The 26704-nt window shown below is 42.5% G+C and overlaps 1 protein-coding gene across 1 annotated transcript in view; it reads left to right on the top strand.

Annotated features, from left to right (window-relative positions):
* The window catches only part of CA6 (carbonic anhydrase 6), a 35116-nt gene extending 9098 nt beyond the window's left edge, over positions 1-26018 (top strand). The window contains exons 3-9 of the mRNA XM_073603022.1: positions 593-741; positions 827-922; positions 7941-8007; positions 10453-10610; positions 13360-13483; positions 13699-13803; positions 15455-26018. Of these exons, the coding sequence (XP_073459123.1) occupies positions 593-741; positions 827-922; positions 7941-8007; positions 10453-10610; positions 13360-13483; positions 13699-13803; positions 15455-16071 (1316 nt within the window). The 3' untranslated portion in view covers positions 16072-26018. The remainder of the gene's footprint in view (positions 1-592; positions 742-826; positions 923-7940; positions 8008-10452; positions 10611-13359; positions 13484-13698; positions 13804-15454) is intronic.
* Positions 26019-26704: the final 686 nt, after the last annotated feature.

The following is a 26704-nucleotide window of genomic DNA, read 5'->3' as shown; positions in this document are numbered from 1 at the left end:
TTCATTGAAAAAAATACAGAGCATTTCTATGAAAGGAAGCAGTGGCAAGCTGGGGACTTACTGTGGTCAGTGTGCAGAGGGGAAGCTGCCCGCACAGAAAATGCTGCTATCACTGTGGTAACAGAGACCTCAACAGTGATTGTTATCTTCACAAGCAGCTCATCAAGTGTGAGATATTCATACTTTACATTGTGTCAAGCTGGACCAATGTACAAGTATGCAATAAAGATCATTTCTAAAGTTCAGTTTTAACCCCTTCACGCCGACCGTATGCAAATATGTGGCCCCACTGGACTGGGCTTTTTTCCATCGGACCGCATATTTGCATATGTCCCTTAGTGCTTGGAGTGCGCAGCATTGCGAGCTCCCAGCACAGAGATCAGGGTCTCCCCAAGAGTCGCAGGCCCCGTTCTAACGATCAGGACCCGGATTGTCCTGGATGCAAAAAGTCGTTATGATGATATGTATGGTTTTACTAACACATGTCAAAGTTGCAAAATTAGGCTTAGGCATTAAAATCTGTTTTACCCTTAGGGAACAAATGGGTTATCAGCAAAGACTGTTTGTGATAAAGTTGTGTTCTTCGTTTCAGTGCAGATACAACTGCCATCCTCAATGAAAATTAAGAAAGGGCTCCCCCATGTGTATACTGCAGTACAGATGCACCTACACTGGGGTGGTCTTGACCTGGAAACTAGCGGCTCGGAACATACTATTGATGGATTGAGGTACATGGCAGAGGTGAGCGCTACATATCATTCTTCTTGTATGTCATGCAATTCATGATAATGGATTAACACTAATGCTGCCTCACTTGTCATTGCAGTTGCACATTGTGCACTATAACTCAGAGTTATACAGTAGCTTTGATGAGGCCGTGGATAAGCCTGAAGGCCTTGCTGTGCTTGCATTTCTTTATGAGGTAAGTTATATAAAAACTGGGGAAAGGAAACTTCTCTACCTAAATTAAAAACCTACCCATAGTGGTCAATCAGATTCCTTATTTGTTTCCAAAGAGTGAAGCAAGAAACCTAATTGATCTTTTCAGGCAAGTTCTGTACAAAAGTTATATGTTATTGTTTTTCAGAGTGGTACATTTTTAGTCATCTAAAAACTACACATTGGCTAAAAAATATTTGTATGCAATTAAAAAGTGCAAACAAATATAAAGAGGTCTACCAGTGGATGTGTACTAGCTACATAAAGGGTATAGAATAAAATACATATAAGCAAATATATAACCCATGTGTGACGGGAGGGCCCGTGGAACTCAGAATCCCTTGGAAAGTAGGGGATGCCCTTGTTTCAGCTCCACATACACCTCTTATGTCTAAGTCACCCTGTGCTATCCTGGCACAGGGTGAGTGAGAAAATATATCTTGGACTACTTAAAATGGGACAGTAATATTTGTCCACAATATCTCCCAGGATGTATGTAGAGACTATTATTGGGTTAGTTTGATTCTGAACTCACCATGTTAATTGAGTGAGCTGATCACATTAGCCTCCAGGACTGGCTAGGAGACGAACAGTCTAGTCTGGCTTACCACAGGTTCTAAGGGTATTCCACACATTGTTATTTGTTCTAATTAACCCTGTGTTGATGTTTATGGTAATGTGTATTGAATAGTCACCTAGTCTGGGTAAATTATTTAGTAAACTAGCTCATGTTAATTAGGTTACAGTTGTATTGTTAGAGGAGGTTCCAACAGCATATAAAGTCTTGTAATTTTGATTCTAAAATAAATAGTCCATGTTAGCAGTCCAGACTGGGAGGAAGTGGTATACTGACGGAAGCACTCAAGCGGAGTGTGGGACGTTCCGTGACACCATGTTACTACAATCTTTCTATAAACTAAACAGCAAAAAGTGTTGAGAAAATATACAAAAGAAAACAATTAATAATCTATAAGTGCTTAAAAAAATCATTGTTTATTTTAGGAATATTTGCTGTAAGAATTAGGGAATGTACTAAATGTCACTTTGTATGTTTACAAGATGTAAATGTAGTAGACACATTTTGGTGATTGGGCCCAAAATCATGAACTTGATTCATACTTTAGAAATATTCACCAGTATCATTACACATAAATAAAGAGAACTCCAAACTTGCACCTAACTTACAGTTACTGCAGTTAGCAAACTATTAGAGAGATTTTGAAGTCATATCTGGGAGTTTTGTCTTGTTCTTCCCAAGAATGTGGTACCCCAGGTTAGAAACTTAGCATATTAATGTGATCATACACTTCAAAAAATGTATACTGCGGCAGGACGGCTCTATTGCGCCAATCGCCGTACCGGTACGGCGCTTCGTGTAATAGATACAGTGGGAGTGCATGCGTGTCCGCGGTGCCAGAGCCAATGCGCATAGCCAGCGGCCACAATATCCACCGGCCACCCGCGACTGTTCCACAGAGAGGCAGAACGGGGATCTGCCTGTGTAAACTAAGCAGATCCCCGTTCTGTCAGGGGAGTACAGTGTGATTGTCTGTAGCTAGTGATCAGGAACAGGGATCTCTCTATACTCCCAGTCAGTCCCATCCCCCCCCCACATTTAGAAACACCTCCCTAGGACACACTTAACCACACTTAACCCCTTGACCGCCCCCTGGTGTTAACCCCTTCCCTGCCAGTGTCATTTATACAGTAATCAGTGCATTTGTATAGCACTGATCGCTGTATAAATGTCACTGGTACCAAAAAGTGTCAAAAGTGTCCGAACTGTCCGCCGCAATGTCGAAGTCCGGCTAAAAATCGCTGGCCACTGCCATTACTAGTAAAGAAAAAATAGTAATAAAAATGCCATAAATCTATCCCCGTTTTTGTAGACGCTATGAAAAGGGAGTGGAAATACCGCACCAGCTGTGATAGTGAGTAGCCAACACAACAATTAGACAAATTGTAAAGTAACAAATCGGTCCCATTTGTAGATGCTATAACTTTTTGGTGCAAACCAATCAATATACACTTATTGCGATTTTTTTTTTTCACCAAAAATATGTAGCAGAATACATATTGGCCTAAACTGATGAAGACATTTTTTGGGGCTATTTATTATAGCAAAGAGTAAAAAATATTGTTTTTTCTTCAAAATTGGCGATCTTTGTTTATAGCACTAACAATAAAAAGCGCAAAGGTGATCAAATACCACCAAAATAAAGCTCTATTTGTGGGAAAAACAGGACAACAATTTTATTTGGGTACACCGTTGCACGACCGCGCAATTGTCAGGTAAAGCGATGCAGTGCTGTATCGCAAAAAATGGCCTGGTCATTAAGGGGGAAAATCCTCTCGGAGATTAATTGGTTGCCAGGGCTTTTTTTTAAGTTAGAATGCTGCGGTACACAGTTTCGGCACCTCTAGCACTGAATGTATGTACTGGCAATGGGTGTTTGGGGCATGCTGGAGGGTCTATTGATGCTGGGAGTCTATTATTGTTGGCTGCAAGGGCTCTAAGTTACTGCCTTAAGCCCCATACACACTATCAGTTTTTCTGCTGAGTTAATCCTTCAGATTTACCAAAACCATGTAGTGCAAGGGCCTGCCTGATTGCATACACATTGAAACCCCTAAGGTTTGACCTAATATTATATGGTTTTGGTAACTCTGAAGGACTAACTCAGCAGAAAAACTGATAGTGTGTATGGGGCTTTACTTGTTATCATTAACAATTTCCATACAAATTACTTAGCACAACAAAAGTATACTTGTTTCTGAATTCTCTAAAAGGGGCAATACTGGGAGGTGAGTAGGGGGCAGAGACAGTGGATGGTGCTCAGAGGAAGTGAGGGGGTGGAGACAAAGGAGACCTGGGAGTAGGGTTGTCCCGATACCAATACTAGTATCGGTACCAATACCGAGCATTTGCCTGAGTACTTGTACTCGGGCAAATGCTCCGATGCTTCACACGATACCTGGACAGTCAGGGTGATCAGGTGCGGAGGGGGAGTTACAAGCACCGATCACCCTGTATAGATTTCAATAAAGCCTGACAGCCGTTTCTCCGCTTCTCTATCTCCGCCCCCCCCCTTTCAGCTGCTTTAGTGAAATCTACACAGCAGTGATCAGTGCTTGTAACTGCCCCAAAGCCGCACCGATCACCGCTGACTGTCCCCTGTATCCTCCTCCAGTCCCCCTCTGTTTTGCTGCTGTCCCCCCTCAATGTCCCCCTCCGTTCTCCTCCGTGTCCCCCTTTGTTCTGCTGTCCCCCTCCGTTCTCCTCTGTGTCCCCCTCTGTTCTGTCCCCCTCTGTTCTGCTGTCCCCCTCCGTTCTACTCCATGCCCCCCTCCGTTCTGTCCCCCTCCGTTGTCCTCCTTGTCCCCCTCCATTCTGTCTCCCTCCATCCTGCTGTCCCCCTCTGTTCTCCTCTGTGTCCCCCTCCGTTCTGTCACCCTCCGTGCTGTAACTTACAGTTACAATACAATAAAATACAAGAGTATTAGGAGGGCGCTGCTCAGAAGAGCTTACAATCTACTAGGGTGGGGCAGGTAGTACAAAAGGTTGTAACTGTGGGGAATGAGCTGATGGAAGTGGTAAAACATTAGTTAGAGATGTGATAGGCTTTCCTGAAGAGATGAGTTTTCAGGGATCACGTGAAGGTAGCAAGAGTAGGGGATAACCAGACAGGTGGAGGTAGCGAGTTCCAGAAGATGGGAGAGGCTCTGGAGAAATCATGGAGACAAGCATGGGAGGAGGAGACGAGAGAGCTTGAGAGTAGGAGGTCTTGAGAAGAGCGGAGAAGAGCGGAGAGGACGATTTGGGTGATATTTGGAGACAAGATTGGTGATGTAGCTCGGGGCAGAGTTGTGAATGACTTTGTATGTTGTGGTTAGTATTTTGAATTTAATTCGCTGGGTGATTGGGAGCCAGTGTAGGGATTGGAGGAGAAGGTTGGCAGACACTGAGCGGTTGGTAAGGTGTATAAGTCTAGCAGCAGCATTCATGATAGACTGAAGAGGGGATAGCCTATGGGGAGGTAGGCCAATGAGAAAGGAGTTGCAATAGTCCAGGCAAGCGATAACAAGGGAGTGAATGAGGAGCTTGGTGGGTTCATTTGTTAAAAAGGGGCGAATTTTAGAGATATTATGGAGGTGAATTCTACAAACTTTTGACAACGATTGAATTTGAGGCTGAAATGACAAGTCAGAGTCTAAGATTACACCTAGTACCCTGGCGTGAGGTAAGGGTTGCATTGTTGATTTTGATGGAAAAGTCATGGAGGGGGGCACGGGCGGGGGGGAATATTAATAGCTCAGATTTAGAGAGATTTAGTTTAAGGAAGTGGTGCGACATCCATGCTGATATGTCAGTTAGTAAGTTAGTAATGTGAGAGGAGACTGAAGGAGTGAGGTGAGGAGTAGACAGATAGATTTGGGTGTCATCAGCGTATAAGTGGTATTGGAAGCCGTGGGTGGTTATCAAGTGACCAAGGGAGGAGGTGTAGATAGAGAAGAGAAGAGTTCCAAGAACAGAGCTTTGGGAGACCCCCACAGAAAGGGGCAATGGAGAGGAGGAGACAGAGTTGTAGGTGACACTGAAGGAGCGCTGTGATGCATGTGAAGTCATGCAGTATTTTAGTAGTGACAGCCTGTGGTAATTTACCGTCAGCGGTAGCCGGCGTCCTTACCACAGGCTGACACTAGTTTGTTACTACGAAGCGGGCGGCTGCCGGCGTCCTTAACAACCAGTAACTGTCATGGTTGTTAACCACTTACGGACCTCCCACCGTCGTTATACGTCAGCTGTTTGAAGAGGGATGTCGTTGTTATGTCTGCAGCTAGCTACCATAACCCTGGTATCCTCTTCGTCAGCAGGCGGTCCGCTTTCAGATAAAAGTGGTCTCTGTGGCACATTCAAGATGGGCCCCTCCCTCCCGCCGCGCTCCGGTACCCTCCGCCACTGCCGGCGGGTGATCACCTCTGCTCCCGTGTGTGGTATGGAGCTAGGTAAGGGGAAGGTGGCCCCCACCCGTCTCTATACCATTGCAGGGCAGAAGCTACATCAAAACATCACTTCTGCCCATAACTCTTAAAGAGACTTTTTTTTTTTTCAAACGACTTTTTTTTTTTTTATTGCATTTTAGTGTAAATATGAGATCTGAGGAATTTTTGACCCCAGATCTCATATTTAAGAGGTCCTGTCATGCTTTCTTTCTATTACAAGGGATGTTTACATTCCTTGTAATAGGAATAAAAGCGACACATGTTTTTTAAAAGAACAGTGCAAAAATAAAAATAAAAGGTAAAATAAATTAGAAAAAAAAATGTAAAAATTGTAACGCACCCCGTCCCTCCGATCTCGCGTGCAGAAGCGAACGCATACCTGAGCAGCGGCCGCATATGAAAATGGTGTTCACACCACACATGTGAGGTATCACCACGATTGGTAGAGCGAGAGCAATAATTCTAGCCCTGGGACCTCATCTGTAACGCAAAACATGCAACCTGTAGAATTTTTTAATCATCGCATATTGAGATTTTTAAGGGTAAAAGTTTGTCGCCATTCCACGAGTGGGCACAACTTTGAAACGTGACATGTTGGGTATCAATTTACTCAGCATAACATAATCTTTCACAATATAAAAAAGAAATTGGGCTAACTTTACTGGTGTCTTTTTTTTAATTCAAAATAGTGTATTTTTTTCAAAAAAGTGCACTTGTAGGATCGCTGCGCAAATACGGTGTTACAAAAAGTATTGCAATGACTGCCATTTTATTCTCTAGGGTGTTAGAACAAATATATAATGTTTGGGGGTTCTAAGTAATTTTCTAGCAAAAAAAATGATTTTAACTTAAACAACAAGTTTGAAAAATAGGCCCGGTCTTAAAGCGGTTAAGGAGTGGGCGGCCGCCACATCCTTAACAATTGATTAGTCATCAGCTGTCAGCAGGGTTCCCCGCTGACAGCTGAATGTAAAAAAATATATATATCGGCAATAAAAATTTAAGTGACGCTAAGCCTAAAAACATTTTTTTTACCTTAATGTATTGCTTGCATTAAGGTAAAAAACGTTTTCAGTTTCCCTGTGCCCCCCCCCCAGCATATTTTCATACATCTATGAGCATGAGGCCTTAAGCCCTATACACATGATGAGATTATAAGACAAATGATCATCCGTTTTTTTTTTGCATACTATTCTCAAATCGAAAGTAAAAGAGGTTACTAACGAAAAATTCTCACGCGACAGAATAAAAATTTGGAAGTGATGTAATGTGTGTTAATGTATTTGTATTGTATTTTCATGTGACAACTGTACTGATTAAACGAAAATCGTACAATCTGGTATCATACGAGAAATATTGTCGTGCTTGTCAGATCAGATTATTTAGCATGCATTGTCGTGATTGGCTCTCGAAAGCTATGTACTAACGATCAGATTATCGTACGATCGTTTCGAAAGCGGTATTTTTTTTGTACGATTTTGTGATCATGTGTACAGAAGCATTATGCCCTGTACACACGGTCGGATTTTCTGACGGAAAATGTGTGATAGGACCTTGTTGTGGGAAATTCCGACCGTGTGTAGGCTCCATCACACATTTTCCATCGGAATTTCCGACACACAAAGTTTGAGAGCTTGCTATAAAATTTTCCAACAACAAAATCCGTTGTCGGAAATTCCGATCGTGTGTACACAAATTCGACACACAAATTGCCATGCATGCTCAGAATAAATTAAGAGACGAAAGCTATTGGCTACTGCCCCGTTTATAGTCCTGACGCACGTGTTTTACATCACCGCGTTCAGAACGATCAGATTTTCCGACAACTTTGTGTGACCGTGTGTATGCAAAACCAGTTTGAGCCAACATCCGTCGGAAAAAATCAATGGATTTTGTTGTCGAAATGTCCGATCAATGTCCGACCGTGTGTACAGGGCATTAGAGTGTTGTATTTTATAAAACTTTTACTGATCAGCATTTTTTTTTTTCATCTCTAGGATGGCCACTTTGAAAACACATACTACAGTGACGTCATTTCCAAACTTGCTACAATTCGCTATGCAGGTACTAATAGCTTTTGTGCAGTTGCTCTTATTTGAAGGATAAGTGTACATATACTTTTTGCCTCCTTCCTGCTTCAAATGCATACATACTGCTGTTCCACTTTAACATCATAACATGCCCAATAAGAATTCCTTTTTCGATTTTCTTGAAGCAAATTATAACTCCAAAACAAATACAATTATTTTTTCAAGGATTTTTGCAATGTATATACCAGAATCTTATTTGCCCCATTCTGTAGCTAAGGAGATAAGTAGCATCTAACCTTCAGCGTCTCTTTACTCAGGACTGCCTGGGCTCCATGCACACTGGGCTTAAAATAACATCTGTTCTCTTGGGAGTAAAAAACGCTCATATAGAGCAATTTTTGTACAAAGTCTTCAGGAGTTTAGAGCTTTACTTTTCTGCCAGTAAGCTCCAATCAGGAACACGCAGGGTCACCATCAGGAGGGTACAGACATTACACATGTAAGAGGCCCGAGTGTCCCTAAGGGCCTGGCGGACCAGGGCCCGCTCCCCCCAACAGCAAACAGCAGAACCGCTCCAGAAGATAGGACACTTTGACTTCACTTCTTCCGATAGCACCCAACCTCCTCCCCCCCCCCCCCACCCCCGCTGGCCGCAGCCACAAGTCCGGCGGACACTTTCACTTCTGAGAGCTAACCCCCCCCCCCACCGAGGACGGTCGATGTGCGCCGCTGCAGAGTATTCTTCTGAGGATTCTTCTGCACACAGACACACAGCAGGTGATCGCGTCCTGCTGAGGTGGAGCCTGATGGCTGCTGCTGGTTTACTTGAAATGTGATTGGTCGGGTCGGCAGGGGGGTGGCCAGCTCGTCACATGGACAGAGGACACAGCAACACAGCAATAACAGGTGCCATGAGGATAGATCCGAGATTGTTACATGGAGGGTAAGTTTTAAAAAATCTAATGTGGTATAATTGAGTTGCATTGTGAAAATGGATCACTCTGGGTGCATATGAGAGTTACATTTTGGAGAGCCTCTTCACTATGTAACTCTCATCCTCATCCATTTTCACAATGCAGCTCAATCATCTTCATCCCCACCAGCCTTCAGTCTTCACAACGCATCCCCACCAGTGGCGGCCCCTGCACTGTGGGTGCACGGGCGCCGCTCCCCCATCCATGCGCCCAGTCCCTTTCAGGACGCCGGACGCATGGATTCCTATGGCGGGGGTGGGAGGAGGTGGTATATTTTGAAGCACCTGATTAGAGCCAGAGGCGCAGAGAATGGGCCCTGATTCCACCCAATTGTGTGACAATAGCGAATTAATTTTCGCTATTTTCACACTAACCTTCCTCCCGGCCAATCAGGAGGCAGGACGTCAGATCTGCTTCCAGATTGACCAAAGCACCAGGTCACCCTATTGGATGCCTGGCGCTTAGGAAGAGGAGCAAGAGGACCAAAAGCTTTTTTTTCCTGCCTCTAAACGTTAAGCTCAGATTATGCCTGTAATCGTCCTAATGTGCATGGACACATAAGATAACATTGAGCTGCTTCTAAAGGCAGAACACAAAACTCCTGTAGAAGCGTTTTTTAAGCCAGTGTGCATGGAGCCTTAAAGTGTATGTGACCCCAACATTTTTATTCCTGCATGTCTGTGTTACCATGTACTTGTATGAAAAAGTATCCTGTTCAGTGGTGGCCCATCCATTAGGGGTGCAGGGGCGCCGCCCCCCTAATCCATGCGCCCGGCCCCTATTCTACATGTAGGGCGCCGGACGCATGGATTCCAATTTTTTTTTTTTTTTAGAAGCACATGATTACAGCCTGAGGCTTTGATTGGCTTCAAAACGGGTGGGCTTGGGACGCAGAGCATTGCGCCCCGATCCCACCCAATTGTGTGACATTAGCGACTGGCCAATCAGGAAGCGGGTCCTGAGTCCCGATTGGCCAGGAGTCCTAAAATCCGATTGGTGTTGAGTCCTAACTCCTGACTGGCGGAGAAACGACCGCTGGGACTCAGAAGGAGATGCAGGGGGAGAAGCCTCCACCTGGATGGGTAAGTGCACGGGCTGGTGGCAGGGCCTGGTGGGCGATAGATCGATCGATGGGGGAGGGGGGTGGTTGTGTTACATGGATGACTGGCTGGGGGGGTGGCTGGCTGGCTGGGGGGGCCCCCAAGAAAATTGAGCACCAGCGGCCACTGATCCTGTTCTCTTTGCATTGCTTTCTTTGTGTGAAATACCTGGTGATCCTGTCCCCCCCCCCTCCATACAGGTCTATGGGAATATTAAAAACCTGCTTAAAGCAGGTCAAATGCAGGTCATCAAGAGATCAATTGCAGGTCAATTGCACCTGTTAGGGCTTTTTTTCACACAGGGCAGTAACTGGCATTTTGGCAGTGGATGTAACTGGACAGTATGAACCTTATTGAATTCTGAATGATACAGCTGTTTTGATGCAGTTTTTTTCTTGTGTTCAGGCCAAGTGACCACAGTAAAAACTCTTGATCCCCTGGCAATGCTTCCTGAAAACTTGGACAACTTCTATCGTTACCAGGGTTCTCTGACGACTCCTCCCTGTACAGAGAATGTGCTGTGGACTGTGTTTGACACAAAAGTGATTCTATCTCAAAACCAGGTAAAATTCTCACACTGACAGACTAAATCATCACAGGAAGGGGCCAAAAAGAGAATTTTTCTGTGCACATTTAGGGAAAACTGGCAGGCTCTCTTGAAAGAACAACTCCCCACCTGCTGGTAGTCCTCTCCTGCCACTCCATTGCTCCATCAGAGACCGCTGTAATTACTAGGCTTGTGCAATCCGTTCCATAACTAATCAAAATTCGGCCAAATTTTTCATCTTTCAGACATTCGGATGCATCCGAATGTCCAAATAAAAAAATAACGAATTTCAACGAATATGAAATAAATTATAGTGGATATAATGAATTAATTCGACATGATTCGGTAGTTTGTTAAAGATCTGATGAAACAAAAGGTCAACTCAAAGTAAATCTTACAGTCCAATCAGCTGATTAATTGTTCTGCTGGAGGTTGGATTACTGGCAAGATGCATTCCTGAGAAGTGAGTGAAAAGGGTGTTGTATTGTATTTGAGCAGAGGAGAAGAGATATTGTCATTGTGTGTGTTTAAAGATTCAATAAACAAACGACTTTCCAAACTACGAATCATTATCATGAATATATATACATACATAAATATCGAATTTCAACGAATACCAACAAAATTATAGCGCATATAACGAATGAATTCGACATGATTCGAGATTCAGTATAACGAATATCGACACTCTACAGAAATAACGAATTATCCGAAAACGTATTAACTTAACATAACGAATATAACAGAACGAAATTATGTATTTTACGAATGACAACGAACCAAAACTAAACGAAATTTTCCGTTGTGCACAAGTCTAGTAATTACCTAGTGCCCCTAGGTATGTAGTAGCATGTGACTTCCATTGCAGTGACACATGAAGAAGGAAAGAAGACTTTAACCCTGTATATGGCAGAAGCTCAGAGTTTTCACAAAGTCAGGACTCCAACGGAGGAATGGAGTGGCAGAGGACAGCAGGAAAAGTGAGTATTTGTGGGTGAGAGACTGTACCTTGAACAGAGACTTTTCATTAACTCTGAACAGGCAAAATGGCCTCCTTAAATATGCCACTCTCTGCCATAACTAGACTGACAGATCAGTCCTGCATTTTGCTATTGGAGATTACCAGGATCCCCACTGAGTCTTTAGGCCCCTACATTCTCTATTGAAAAAATGTACACAGCCAAGTTAATTGTGAATATTTATGTAGCACTCAGTACAGCATATATCTTAAGGGTAGTTGGATAGTGCCTGCACATCCAACATCCATCTAATGCCTATGCCAGATTTTCTCAATCTTTTTACTATAGCGGAGCTTTTGAAATAATTTTCAGGTCTCAGGAAACCTTTGCTAAAAAGTATTATATCACATATCATGGTGCATTTGTGAAGCCTACCTAATGTATTTGTCACCTGGGGTAGATTTTTTGTATTACACAGGCCTCCTGCTCTATATGGCAAGTAATAGTAATTGTCAGAAAAAAACATATGAAGATTGTAGCATTCTCTTACATTGGTGGTTAGTGGAGAAATGCCCCCTTACATTGGTTGTCAGTGGAGAAAAGTCCAGGGGCTTCTGGAGGGGATTGCAGGGTAGCCTCTTGCCTACTGACTATGGGCTCTAGCTTTTGAGGAGGCTCTGTTATTTGGTAGGTGTGTGCCTGGTGGATCTTTGGAGTGGTTTTGCTTCAGATTCAGGTCAATGTCTCCCCAAAAACACACGTACTCAGGGAACCTAGGACCTGGATACAGATTTGGGGCCTTTGTGCCCAAATCAGTATTGATTGCTTCAACCCCCCTCCTAGACTCAGAGACTCTAAGCAGGAGATTATAATCAGATTCAAACAACCTGATTCTGGTGTCTCTTGCTGCTATGTGTAATCTGTTTATTAAGGTGTGTTTCTCTCATTGTTTAATTCCCCATTGTGTGCCTCCAAAGTGTGAATCCCCATTGTTAATTGAGTCACCTATGGTTTCTGTCTGCCTGCTAGTATTGTGCCCCCTTCACCTTGTTACCAAACTATTGTGGGATGTTTATGTGTTTATGTTTATGATAGCTGTTCATTATATGTACTGTTAGAGATACTGCTGATATTACTGTTTACAGTTTGCATTGTTTGTGATAATGTGATCAATCTATTACTTGATTTTGTGTGGTATATATTCTGTGTGAATTTACAATAAAGTCAGTTCCAGTTTGCACCTAAGCTAGTGTCATCTAGTTGGGTGCAACTGGTTCCAGTGTGGAGGAAGCTGTATCTTCACGGAGGCACCCATGCTGGGTTCCAGGTGGTCTGTCACCGGCCCCTTAAATTAGTAGTCATTGGCGAAATCCCCCTTTGCATTGTTGATCAGAGGAGAAATGCCCTATAACTTTGATAGTCAGAGGAGAAATGCCCTTTTACATTGGTGCTTCGGGGGAAAAACTTCTCTCTTGCATTTGGTGGTCAGTGGAAAAGTTCCCTCTTACACTGATGATCAGAAGAGAAGTGCTCCTTATGTTGGTGGTCATTAGAGAAAAGCTGCCTTTACATTGATTGTCAGTGGAGAAATATCTCTTACATTGGTGGTTGGCAGGAAAGTCCAAGATGCAGCTGATTATAGGTGGGGGTCTGCCAATCAGCACAGTTGGATTTTCATGCTCATTATTAGAGTTTCCCCAAAGAAAAACTGAGACCAGATATACAGTGCATATATACAGTATAACATGCAATATATAAATGACATTATTTCTTGCATAGGTAATCTAAGTACAATATATTCTGCAGATCAAGCTGCTGGAAAACACTCTGTTGGATTGGCACAATAAAACCTTACGCAATGATTATCGCCATGCTCAGCCTCTCAATGATCGTGTTGTACAGTCATCCTTCCAAGTAAAAATGCCAAAAGGTGAGTACAGCATTAGTAAATAAAGTACTGGAGTGTAATGTTTCTGGAAAACTATAAGACAGTTCAGGTTATTGTGGATGGAATGGATGCATCATATTTTATAAATTAGGTATATGAATCCTGATCAGCTCAGGTAGTTAATTGGGTTGAAGCAATTCTTTATTGTGATATTTCTTTTTACTTTTCTGACCATGATTATTCCTGCACATCTTCAGGTGATGTATGTCAGCATGAGATCAGCACTAAATTGACCCTGATTGAGACTGAACTTCTAGATGTGAAGAAACGGGTGGCAACTGATCCTCTGAAGGGCAAATCAGGCAAGTGATCATGTAGTATATGCCTAAAAGAAGGACTTGAGGGATTTATAAAATAATAAAAACAATCCTTTTAGTTCTATGTTTCTTTCTCTTTCTTTCTCTTTCTCTTTCTTTATCTATCTATCTATCTATCTATCTATCTATCTATCTATCTATCTATCTATCTATCTATCTATCTATCTATCTATCTATCTATCTATCTATCTATCTATCTTTTTCAACTCCAGTCCTCAAGGCTCCCCAACAGGTCATGTTTTCAGGCTCTCCATTATTTTGCACAGGTGATTTGATCAGTTTCACTGCCTTAGTAATTACCACAGCCGTTTCATCTGAGAGAAATCCTGAAAACATCACCTGTTGGGGTGCATTGAGGACTGGAGTTGAAAAACCCTGATCTATCTATCTACAGCAGGGATATGCAATTAGCGTACCTCCAGCTGTTGCAGAACTACAAGTCCCATAAGGCATAGAAAGACTCTGACAGCCACAAGCATGACACCCAGATGCAGAGGCATGATGGGACTTGTAGTTTTGCAACAGCTGGAGGTCCGCTAATTGCATATCCCTGATCTACAGCATTTTATTGTCTTTGCCTTATCTCTGCTGCAAGACCCATGAGTGCCTCTATAGATTTTTGGATTTGTATGGATATCTCCTTACAGGTGAGTACCTGGACACTTACCTTACAAATAGAGAGTGGAGACCACCCTTTGGACATCTGTATACAAACATACAGTAAACATACGAATGCAACAGAAACTAAATTCAACTATGTGTGAAAACTCCAGTGCCACTACCCAACCTCTTCAGGGTTGATAAAGAAATAACTAACCCTAGCTCTCCATGCCTCTCAGGGGATTAATATTTACTAAAATAATTGCATTTCCATGTTCTGTGTACTGTGGGAGAGATATAGATACAGATATAGTGAATGCAGGATCTTGGGTTTAGTAACACTCTAATGTCGCATACACACAATCGCACATTCAGACAGCAAAATCCATGTTTTTTTTCTGATGGATGTTGGCTCATACTTGTCTTGCATACACACGGTAAGACAAATCTTGTCGGAAATTCCGATCGCCAAGAACGCAGTGATGTACAACATGTACGACAAGTCGAGAAAAATGAAGTTCAATAGCCAGTGCGGCTCTTCTGCTTGAATCCGAGCATGTCTGTAACTTTGTGCATCGGAATTGTGTACACACGATCGGAATTTACGACAACGGATTTTGTTGTCGTAAAATTTGAGATCCAGATCTCAAATTTTGTTTGTCGGAAATTCCGACGGAAAATGCCCGATGGAGCCTACACACAGTCAGAATTTTCGACAACAAGCTCCCATCGAACATTTCCCGTCGGAAAATCCGACCGTGTGTATGCGGCATAAGTGTGTGAGACACCTACAGACAACGCTACCTAAGGCTTCTTGCAAGGAAAATCTTGTCCATTAGCTATTGTATTCTAGTGGATGTGTCTGTGGTACGCCTTTCCAAATTTATATAATGGCTTTAATGAGAAGGTCTTCCTGTTAGGGATGTACTGACAGTCATAAATATCTGCTCAGTGCATCACTGGCTAACGTTTATCTTTTTTTTAAAACATTCTAATCTCATTCCATTACATCTTGAATTGTCTATTCCTCCTCCAGGTGCTTCTGCTGTACAGTTTTATCCATCTTTCCACTTTTCCAAGAAGTACCCAGCTTGTTATGTTGAAATCCAGCTATCAAAACCTCTCCAGCTGACCAAATTCACCCTCTGCTCGTGGATAAAAACCAAACCCGAAGCCACTCAAAAAGTATTTTCCTACTCCACTACAAACTCTGAAAACGAGCTTATCCTGAGTGTAGGGTCTGATGTTAAGCTGTGGGTGGGGGGTACACTGGTTGACTTTAAAATACACCATACCACTGAAGACTGGGTGCATTACTGTTTGCGCTGGGACTCAGAAACAGGAAGAACAGAGCTCTTTGCGAGTGGCCTGCGAGGCAAGGAGAAGATTGCCCAGAAAGGGTACACAGTGAAGCCAGGAGGGGTGGCTCTTCTGGCAAAGGAACGTTTTGATCTTATGGGAATATATAACAATGGTTTCTACGGAAAGTTAAGTCATCTCCATCTTTGGAGTCATCTACTGAGTGCTGAAGAGATAATGTCTTTAAGCAAGTGTCAAACTTCCGGTCTTAAAGGGGATATCATATCCTGGGGGGAGACTACCATGATCATAGCAGGAGGGGTTATTCTTGAGCCAGATGACAGCTGTTGGTAAACTAGCCTTTTATAATCTAGAAACATTTCTAGAAGCTGATTTTAAGTCCCGTCATCTGTACCTGATGGAGCATAAATACTGCTTTCGACCCTGAACCCTTGGTAATCGGGTCTGCCATCTCCCTGTCCCTAACATGCACTTGAGATAGAGAAAGTCTAGTTCCATGACATACTAGCATGTGAAAAAAATACAGCATATCTATACCGTGACTCCTAGCTAGCCTACAGTTGGGACTAAGTAGAATAAAGCCTCTGCATAACTATTAAGGATTTTGCAGGCTGGCCAATTCAAAATGCAATTTTTGCCTTATCAAGCATTATATATTGTCCATAGTTATGTATCATTTATGGCCTGTTTGATGGCCCCAATCTACTTTTAGTGCAGTTTTCTTTTTTAAACAGTCTGTTGTAATGTTGGCCACAGACATGTCTATTTTTCAGCCAAAGCAAGGAAACCTTTAATATTTTGCCATTCTGCAAACAATCTTGGTCACGGGGAATGCTGTGTTATCTTGCTGACTTAAATGATAAGCCTGTATTCAGTGTTTACTGTTAAATACCTATATACAACAGACAGGCCTTCATATGAGATTTCAGTGACCATGAAACTAGACTACCACACCTAAGTTCAATTTGCAAACAGCAGGTGAAACTGATATGTAGTTTTTAAGTACAGTCTTTACTTTCAGTAGATATTTTCAAGGATGCTTTAAATTGATCAACTGAAAAGTATGGACTTTTCACCAGCAGGAAAAGTTTAGTCTGATATATGATATATGTGGATCCAATGAGACTGTGAGAAGCTTGTGGCAGTAGAATCACAGTAAAGTTTTATTGGCTACATAAATAATAGCCTATAGTTAATTCAACCAGTAAATGTTTATTGTGCTTATAATTGCATAATCTTCTCATGATCCCATTAGATCTATGTACAACCAAACCTAGTGCCCACCATCCTGTTGGGTAACCCTTTGGGCAGGCACCCATTTTTGAAGCAACATGAAATTGCCTTAACATAGGTCTCCCATCTGTCTTCTCCCCCTTAAAACAGCCTCTGCGAGGTCACGTGTTTAGATTTGTTTTAGCCATGGGTCTTTTCCCAACAGACATTTTTACTCCACTTAGATAATTTCATTGTTGCCTGTGAACAAGATTCACCACGGGGCATTGTTCATTATTGCATGTGAGAACTGTCATTCATACTTTTGGTTACTGTCATACATAGATAAGATAAGTAGATAACAATGAACACTCTGCGCCACATCAAAACGAAAAAAAAAAAAGACAAGAAAGGGGAATACAGATGAATGTGATTATGGTTGCTGCAGTCTTCAAAATGTGTCTATTGTCCACATTTGTGAACCCTATAAATGTGTATATAGACTGTGCTGCCAATAATATGAATCAAGATTACTAAACAGTTTACCCAATATAAAAGTGCAAAAAACAATAAAAAAAAATGAACACCACCAAAAAAATAAAATGAATGTCCAATGTATCAGTAAGGCCCATTCAAATAATAGTTGCTTAAAAAACAAAAGGTGCTCTGTGTTCTGAGGCAGTGTTAACCAGCCAATATGTAACATCCCATCCCTGGAGGGCAAGCCAGCTTCTGGTTTCGAGGTGGCAGTGGCCATCTTAACCGTAAGTGCTGTATGTACCTGGTGCCGCTCCTTAGGCACATATACTATACATGTGAGTGCGGTGTAATTATAAGGTTTTATATGATTTATTAAAGTTTGCTGCTTTTGCGCAATGAACTTTTTCCCCGAACCAAAAAAAGCACAGTGGGACCTATCTAGCCATAGTAAGTCTATCCATTGTGGTGAGTGTACATCCATGTGGGGACACCTGGAGCACCTGAAAGTGGTCACTTGTTTATCTGTTACTAGTGGTACCAGCACCTGTTCATTTACCTTTTGCTTTTTAAGCGACTATTTCTTGAATGGGACTTACTGATACATTGGACATTAGTTGTATTTTTTGTGCTGTTCATTTATTTATTTTTTTGCACTTTTATATGTGGTAAACTGTTTAGTAATCTTGATTCACATTTTTGGCAGTGCAGTCTATATATACATTTATAGAGCATACTTAAAATAGACCTATACCTAGAAACTGGACTGGCCAAATTAGACTAAATTCAGATAGCCCCTGTTGAGAAATAACCTTTGGGCACCTTAATGGCGCGTACACACGACCGTTTTTTCCGTCGGAATAAACTCTGAAGGTTTTTCCGACGGAGTTCCAACGGAGTTCCGCTGAAACTGTCTTGCGTACACACGATCACACCAAAGTCCGACCGCCTAGAACGCGGTGACGTACAACATGTACGACGGGACTAGAAAAAGGAAGTTTAATAGCGAGTAGCCAATAGCTGCCGTCTCGTACGTGCTTCAGAGTATGCCTCGTTTTTGGTCCGTCGGAACAGCATACAGACGAGCGGTTTTCCCGATAGGAACTGATTCCGTCTGAAAGATTTAAAACATGTTCTATTTCTAGGTCTGTCAGAATTTTCGAAAAAAAAAAGTCCCATGAGGCCCACACACGATCGGAATGTCCAATGAAAAGATTCCGTTGGACTTTTCCTGACGGAAAGTCCGACCGTGTGTACGCGCCGTTAGATTTCCATGGGCACACTAGGAACTCACCTTGTATTTGCAAGCTTTTGGTTCCTGGGCTTGCCTTCGTTTAAGTTCATCATTAACAGACTCATTTCGTTTTGATCTCAGCAGCAATACCCTCTCCACTTCTTTTGACTTCACCAGTGTCAGCTGACCATTATCATGATTTAGACCCTTTTCACGTGGATGCCTTTCTCTCCATCAGGACAGAAAAGAAATGGATGTCATATATGTGATATGCATTTCTGTTACATTTTTGTCTCTATCTTTTGATGGAGAAAAAACAGAGACCCATTCCTATAGAAATTCTTATGGCCAGCCAGACATAAGTGGATGTGCATTTGCATATATGTGCCCACATCTGGTCAATAGCAGATCTGGACAGAAACTTCTTGCATTTGGTCCAACTAACCTAAACAGACCTGGATGTAAATGGGTGCACATCTGCCTACATCTGGCTGCCCATAGGGATACATTTCAGTTATTGTTGATCTGCCTAATGATTGGTCAAAAATGTTCTGATGGAATGCCTGTATGAAAGAGGCCTTAGGTATAATTTTTCTATTGCAGGAATTTTTTTAGGCTTCTTTAATAGGGCCCTTATTATCCTTTAGGGCCCCTGTGCAGCTGTATAGGTCGCACAGTCAGTATGGTGGCCCTGCTATTTTGAATACAATTCTCCTATAGTCATGTACACCACTGTTTTCTGATATATCTATTTATTTTTTAAAATTCTATATTTTTTATTGTTTATCAAAAAACACCATAAATATCAATAAATAGGTAGTATTAGGCCCCTTTCACAAGGGGCAGATCCACTTAGTGGACCCCGCCAGCTCAGCGGGAGACCACTCCGTTGATCCTGAGCCAGCAGATGACAGTTCCTTCTCCGCTCACTGTGCAGGGACGGACCTGTCAGAGCCCCGCTGTCCTCTATGGGAGATTGGACGAAAAAATGGATCTACCTGTCCGTTTTCATCCGATCCCATCCCATCCCATCCGCTAGACAGATGGTGAACGTATCGCCATAGGTTTGTTTTGAGCGGATCTTATCGGATTGGATGGCAGGCGGGTATCAGTGGACACATCTCCGCTGACATCCGCCTGCCCATATGAATCAATGGGTGGCCCGCTCGGATTCGCCTGAAAAACGGAAAGGCGGATCCGAGCGGGCCAATCGTGTGAAAGGGGCCTTAAACCCTCAGTGTTTGCAACTTAACATATTGAACTCAATAAAGTAAACATTCCCCAGTAAGCAATTTATTAAAATTCTTACCCCAGCACATGCATTTTACAACTTTCAGTGCCAATGGCTCCTGCTCATTCAGTGTTGTTTCCCTGTACTTCACTGGAAAGAGTTAAAAGTGAACAGTGCAGTTTCCAACCAGCCTGCTAGTATGAGGAAGGGAGGGGGAAGGTGGAGGGAGGAGCAGGGGATGCCTTGCCATCTTAGGATACAGGACTGTGTGTTTCTATTGATGCACACAGTGTAGGGAAAACAGCTCTAATCTCTGGATGCCACAATGGCTCCATGAGATGATACAACAGAAAGGAGCCACCCTGAAACTGGAATCCTGGGGGACGGTCATGACACCAGCTTAAACTGGAGCATAGGCAAGGATTAAAAGATTAAGAAGCTGCATACTCAGTAAGTAATTAAATCAGCTGCTGAAAGTGCTTAAACAACTTCAGCCCCGGAATGATTTACCCCCTTAATGACCAGGCCATTTTTTGCGATACAGCACTGAATCGCTTTAACTGACAATTGCGCAGTCGTGCGACGTTGTACCTAAACAAAATTGATGTCCTTTTTTTCCCCCACAAATAGAGCTTTCTTTTGGTGGTATTTGATCACCTCTGCAGGTTTATTTTTTGCGTTATAAACAAAAAAAAACGACAATTTTGAAAAAAAAAAAAAATACTTTTTACTTTCTGCTATAATATATATCCAAAAAAAAAAATATGTATAAAAAAAACTAATTTCTTCATCAGTTTAGGCCAATATGTATTCTTCTACATATTTGTTATTAAAAAATTGCAATAAGCGTATATCGATTGGTTTGCGCAAAAGTTATAGCATCTACAAAATAGGGGATAGATTTATGGACTTTCATATATCTTTTGTGTTTTTACTGGTAATGGCGGCAATCTGCGATTTTTAGCGGGACTGTGAGATTGCGGCGGACAAACCTGACCCCTATGCAGCGTACACACGGTCAAGCTTTGTGACCGGACTGGTCCGACGGACGCCGACTGACCAAATCCGGCGGACAATCCGATCATGTGTGGGCTTCACCGGACCTTCAGCGGACTTTTCCAGTCGCAAATCTGACGGACTTTAGATTTGGAACATGCTTCAAATCTTTACGTCGTAACTCCGCCGGACCCAGAAATCCGGTCGTCTGTATCCTAGTCCGACGGACAAAAACCGACGCTAGGGCAGCTATTGACTATTGGCTATCAACTTCCTTACTTTAGTCCGGTGTAAGTCATCGCGTACGAATCCGTCGGACTTTTGTGTGATCGTTTGTAGGCAAGTCCGTTTGTTAGAAAGTCAGTCGGAAGTCCGTCAAAAGTCTGTAGGACAGGCTGTCGGACTTTTGTTGCTGAAAAGTCCGACCGTGTGTACACGGCACAAGTGACACTTTTTGGGGACCAGTGACATGACATGACATGATGTTGGACGAGAAAGCCTGGCTCGCAGTCTGCGCTCAAATTCATCCCAAAGGTGTTCTTTCGGGTTGAGGTCAGGACAGTCAAGTTCCTCCACCCCAAACTTGCTCATCCATGTCTTTATGAACCTTGCCTTGTGCACTGGTCCAAATCATTTGGTAGTGGGGGGATTATGGTGTGGGGTTGTTTTTCAGGGGTTGGGCTTGGCCCTTGAGTTCCAGTGAAGGGAACTCTTAAGGCGTCGGCATACCAAGACATTTTGGACAATTTCATGTTCCCAACTTTGTGGGAACAGTTTGGGGATGGCCCCTTTCCGTTCCAACATGACTGCGCACCAGTGCATGAACAAGGTCCATAAAGACATGGATGAGCGAGTTTGGGGTGGAGGAACTTGAATGGCCTGCACAGAGTCCTGACCGCAACCCAATAGAACACCATTGGGATAAATTAGAGAGCAGAGACTATGAGCCAGGCCTTCTATTCATAGGCATTTTTCTTCTTTCATCTGGAGGAGGGGAGGTAGGGCTTTCTCAACTAAGCACACCTTACTGTCTGTATACCTGAAGTAAGGGCAGATGGGTTTCAGGAAGTAAATGCTACATGAATAATTTACCCTTACTTAAGATGGCTGTTGCTAGGAATGCTAGTGGGGTGTTTTTCAAAGAAATGTCTTGTTTCTCGTGTTTTCAGTTTGTGGCACTCAGATACAGTGTAGTTCTGCTTAATTTGCCTTCTTGGCACACCTTGGTGCTGGGATAAAAGAAACTCTTGTGCGCATGCGTGGGAGTTACGTCTTTTTGGCCTGGTCAATTAAGATAGCCAAAGATATAGGCATATTTGGAGTCACATCTGTGGTTTTAGTTTTTACTCAATGTTTAAAGTGGTTGTAAACTCTGTTACCCCACTTGTACCTACAGGTAAGCCTGTAATAAGTCTTACCAGTAGGTACTGTAAATATCTCCTAAACTTGCACAGTTTAGGAGATATTCACTAGATACTCTGCTGCCAACGTCATCGGCACATGCACACTGAAGCAACAGCCCACTGGTGCCGTTTTTTCAGGGCCAGTGCCGTGACTAACTCCGGTCAATAACAACGGCGGAGCCCGCGAACCTGGAAGTAACTCTGGTGAAAGATGTCGGCCGTGTACTCAGTGTGCCGGTGCTGATTCAAGGCATCGTCCTACGGTAAGTATTTCAAGCTATGCGATGCATACTAGCTCATTATGCCTTTGTCTTGCGGGTTTTTTTTTTTTTTCGAGGTTTACAACCTCTTTAAGGTGTTTGGGTATTGACACAAATATAGATGGAGAAAAATGTAGTACCTTAAAGTGATATTAAACCCAAAAACAAAAATGTATTATATTGCAGCTTACCAGTTCTTAAATATGGTGTCAGCATTAGTTTTTCTTTTTTCCCTTTATTTTCACCTGGTAATCTGACCAGTAAATCGGTTATTTTTAAACTTCCTTTAACAAGCCAAACGGTCAAGTAAAAGCGGCAGTTAGAGGGTTGAGACAAACCATTTAACGCTGACAGGGGTGCTTACAATGGTTAGAATTTGTTTATTTATGCAAAACCATTATGCCAAAAGGAAAAAAAAAGTTGCTGTAACTGATTGATTAAAAAGTGTTAGGTTGTGAGCGGGCCTACTTGCCCTGTAGATGGGCTCACATGTGTCCATGGATGTCCTCCCGTTACCGCACTGCCCGCAGGCCTTTGGGCTCACCTGACCACAGATATGGGTAAAGGGCCAATCACAGCAGCCCTTTACCACGTGATCAGCTGTGTTCAATGACAGCTGATAACGATGTAAACACAAGCCGGTAATCGGCTTTCCTTTCCTCACGCTGACAGTGTGAGGGGAGGAGAAGAGAGCTGATAACCGGCTTGTGCTAAAGGGACATCGATATTGATAATCAGGGCACTGATTATCAGTGCAGTTCCAACAGTGCCCACCAGTGTTTCCAATCAGTGCCCACCAGTGCTGCCAATCAGTGCCACCAGCGCTGCCACTCAGTGCTCATCAGTGCTGCCAATCAGTGCCCATCAGTGCCTCATCAGTGTCACCTATCAGTGCTGCCTATGAGCGCCTATCAGCGCCGCTTACCAATGCCTATCAGTGCAGCCTCATCAGTGCCCACCAGTGCCATCTCATCAGCGCACATCAGTGAAGGAGAACAATTACCTGTTTGTAAAATTTTATGACAAAGTATGAACACGACTTTCTTTTTTCAAAATTTTCTGTATGTTTTCATTTGTTTAGCAAAAAATAAAAAGCTCAGTGGTGATTAAATACAACCAAAAGAAAGCTCTATTTGTGTGAAAAAAAATGATAAAAATGTCATATTGGTACAGTCTCTTGCATGACCGCGCAATTGTCATTCAAAGTGTGATAGTGCTGAAAGCTGAAAATTGACCTGGGCAGGAAGGGTGTGAAAGTGCCCAGTAGGCAAGCGGTTAAGACAACATCCCTTACTTAAAAGTGAGCTGTTCACCTTACACAGATACACATTAACTTGAGGCTCTTTACTGTGAGTCACTCTTCTCCCTTGACACTGTGCATTTGTCTTCCTGAATGCAGCACTTTGAGGGGCACACCGCAGAGCCCATGTCCTACTCCATCAGCCCAGCTCCCCTGACAGCTCGCTCCCAGTGGAAGATTAGAGATCCCGCTGTGCACTAAGCGCAGATCTCTATGCATGCACAATTAACTCCTTCACTCTCCCGTATCTGCAGCTAGGTCCATGTGGTATCCATGCCTCTGTGCCTACCATTCGGTCTTGAGTGCTGTAGGGCATCGACCGCTAGGCAGGGAGTCCAAACACCAACCCCAGCACCGACCTCCTCGCGACCAGAGGACCCATAACCCATGTCTGGTACCTCTCTCTCTGGCTGGCTGCTACAGCATTTCCACCAGTCCTGGTTACCCATAGCAACTACCTGTTAGACATAACTTCCCGCCAACTCCTCTGTATAGTTAACCCTTCCTCGGTGGCCCTCTAGTTCTCTTCTTCATCCCTGTATGTGTGTTACAGGATCTGTTCTTTTGGATACACCATATACCTTCATGAACTCCTTTGGATAAACTTCAAACTAGGCATGGAACAGTTAATGTACCTTTACTGGACATTTAGTGTTACAGTCCAATGAGACAGCACACATAAAACAATGTTCAACCCTAACTACCTAATTCAGGCTGCCTTCCCCAAAGTAAATAAAGTCCTGCAGCATAAGTCCACTGCTGGTAGTTTTCTGGCTCCAGGTGAGATCCCATGCGGGTGATTGGTCAAGTCCATCTAAATTTGCTAGTGCATCTAATATTACCCTCTCCTCAGATTGATAATGCTGTTGTCTGAAGGTGTCCCTGTTGCTCCTCCATACAGAGTGGAGACACCCTAAAGTCTCGTACACATGATCAGATTTTCTGACGGGAATTGTGTGTTGACAGACTGTTGGCCTAAAATCCAACCATTTGTTCACTCCTTCGGACAATTGTTGTCGGATTTTCCGCGGACAAATGTTGGATGGCAGGCTTATAAACTTTCCGTGGACAACAGTCTGTTGTCAGATTTTCTGATTGTGTGTACACAAAAGTCCAAAGTACAAACACGCATGCTCGGAATCAATGCTCACCAAACATGACACTAGCAGAAGGAGCCCAAAGGGTGGCGCTAAAGAGCTGAAAAACCACGTAGTACGTCTCTACGTTCGTGTTTGTTGGCCATCAATTGTGTGCCGTTTGTATGCAAGACAAGTTCCTGGCCAAAGCCCTTCAGACAAAAGTCCGACGCTTTGTCTGCGGAACATCTGATCGTGTGTATGAGGCTTTAGACAGGAAGTGTGTCACTGGCCACATCACAAGGTGAAAATAAAGGAAAAGAAAAGTATTGCAAGCCACTACATGTAAGGACTGGTATACTGCAATAAATTCCTTTTTTGTTTTAGGGTTTAATGCTGCTTTAACCGATTTATTGAGCTTCATAGTGTTATATTAAACTATTTAGAAAATATAGAATTTTTATAAATGTATATCAGAGAACAGCAGTACTGCTTTTCCTTTTTCTTTTGAAATATATATATTTTTAGAGCGAGTACCCACCAATATTAGTGGGGAATCTGTATATGATATACGGTAGAATATCCAAATTGTTTACATGTTTTATATTTGGCCCTTTGAATATGCCATTATATGTAAAATATCTTACATTTATAAATGATCAGATTAACCAGACAAATTTTTATGCATATATTTTATTTCTGCAAAACCAGTGAATTCTGTACATTTGTAACCCCTAGCTGCAAAGTATTAATTGCAGCACTAAATATGTTTTGTTAATAATAATATACAACATTTTTTTCTCTAAATGTGTCCCTCTTTGTAACATATTTCAGGATATACTTATTCTTGAGCTTATGTGATAAAACAAGAAAAAGTGATGATATTAAAAGTGTGCCAAAATTATTACATATTCATTAATTTAGAGCTTCCAGAACAGTGAATGATGAATTCTGATTGGTGGCAGTGGTTTGCTGTTCTTTGCTCTTTGCCTTATTGATTAAGCTTGTGTGGGTGTTATTCAATGATATTTGATCAGTATTTAAACTGGATCTCTGCTTTTTACCAGTAATAAAAAATACATTTGGTCAGATGTTTGGCTGTGATTTTAGGTCTACAGTATTAGACATTGTAGACATTGGTACTCCACCCATAGTTGATGCATACAATGGGGCAAGATGAATGTATGATGCAAATAACACTAATGCCCTGTACACATGATCGGACGTTGATCGGACATTCCGACAACAAAATGGATTTTTCAGACGGATGTTGGCTCAAACTTGTCTTGCATACACACGGTTGCACAAAGTTGTTGGAAAATCTGACCGTTCTAAATTTGGTGACGTAAAACACGTATGTCGGAACTATAAACGGGGCAATAGCCAAAAGCTTTCGTCTCTTAATTTATTCTGAGCATGCCTGGAACTTTGTGCGTCAAATTTGTGTACACACGATTTTGTTGTCAGAAAATTTTATAGCAAGCTCTCAAACTTTGTGATGGAATTTTCGACAACAAGGTCCTATCACACATTTTCCGTCGAAAAATCCGACCGTGTGTACGGGGCATAAGGGGTAGATTTAAAAAGTAGTAAATGTAGCTTTTACCAAACATTTATTGGTGGTGAATCAATCACTGTCATGTAAAACACGTGCACCTGGAAGATTCATCTGCAGCAATTGTTTGGTGAATTTCAGATTCACTGCTTTTTCGTCATAGCCCATATTCTTTTTTTGCACAATACTGGAAAATAGCACTTTACTGCCCATGATCTGACA

Source organism: Aquarana catesbeiana, linkage group LG10, assembly GCF_042186555.1.
Source record: "Aquarana catesbeiana isolate 2022-GZ linkage group LG10, ASM4218655v1, whole genome shotgun sequence".
NCBI lineage: Eukaryota > Metazoa > Chordata > Amphibia > Anura > Ranidae > Aquarana > Aquarana catesbeiana.
This window is presented reverse-complemented; position numbering and strand designations above follow the sequence as displayed.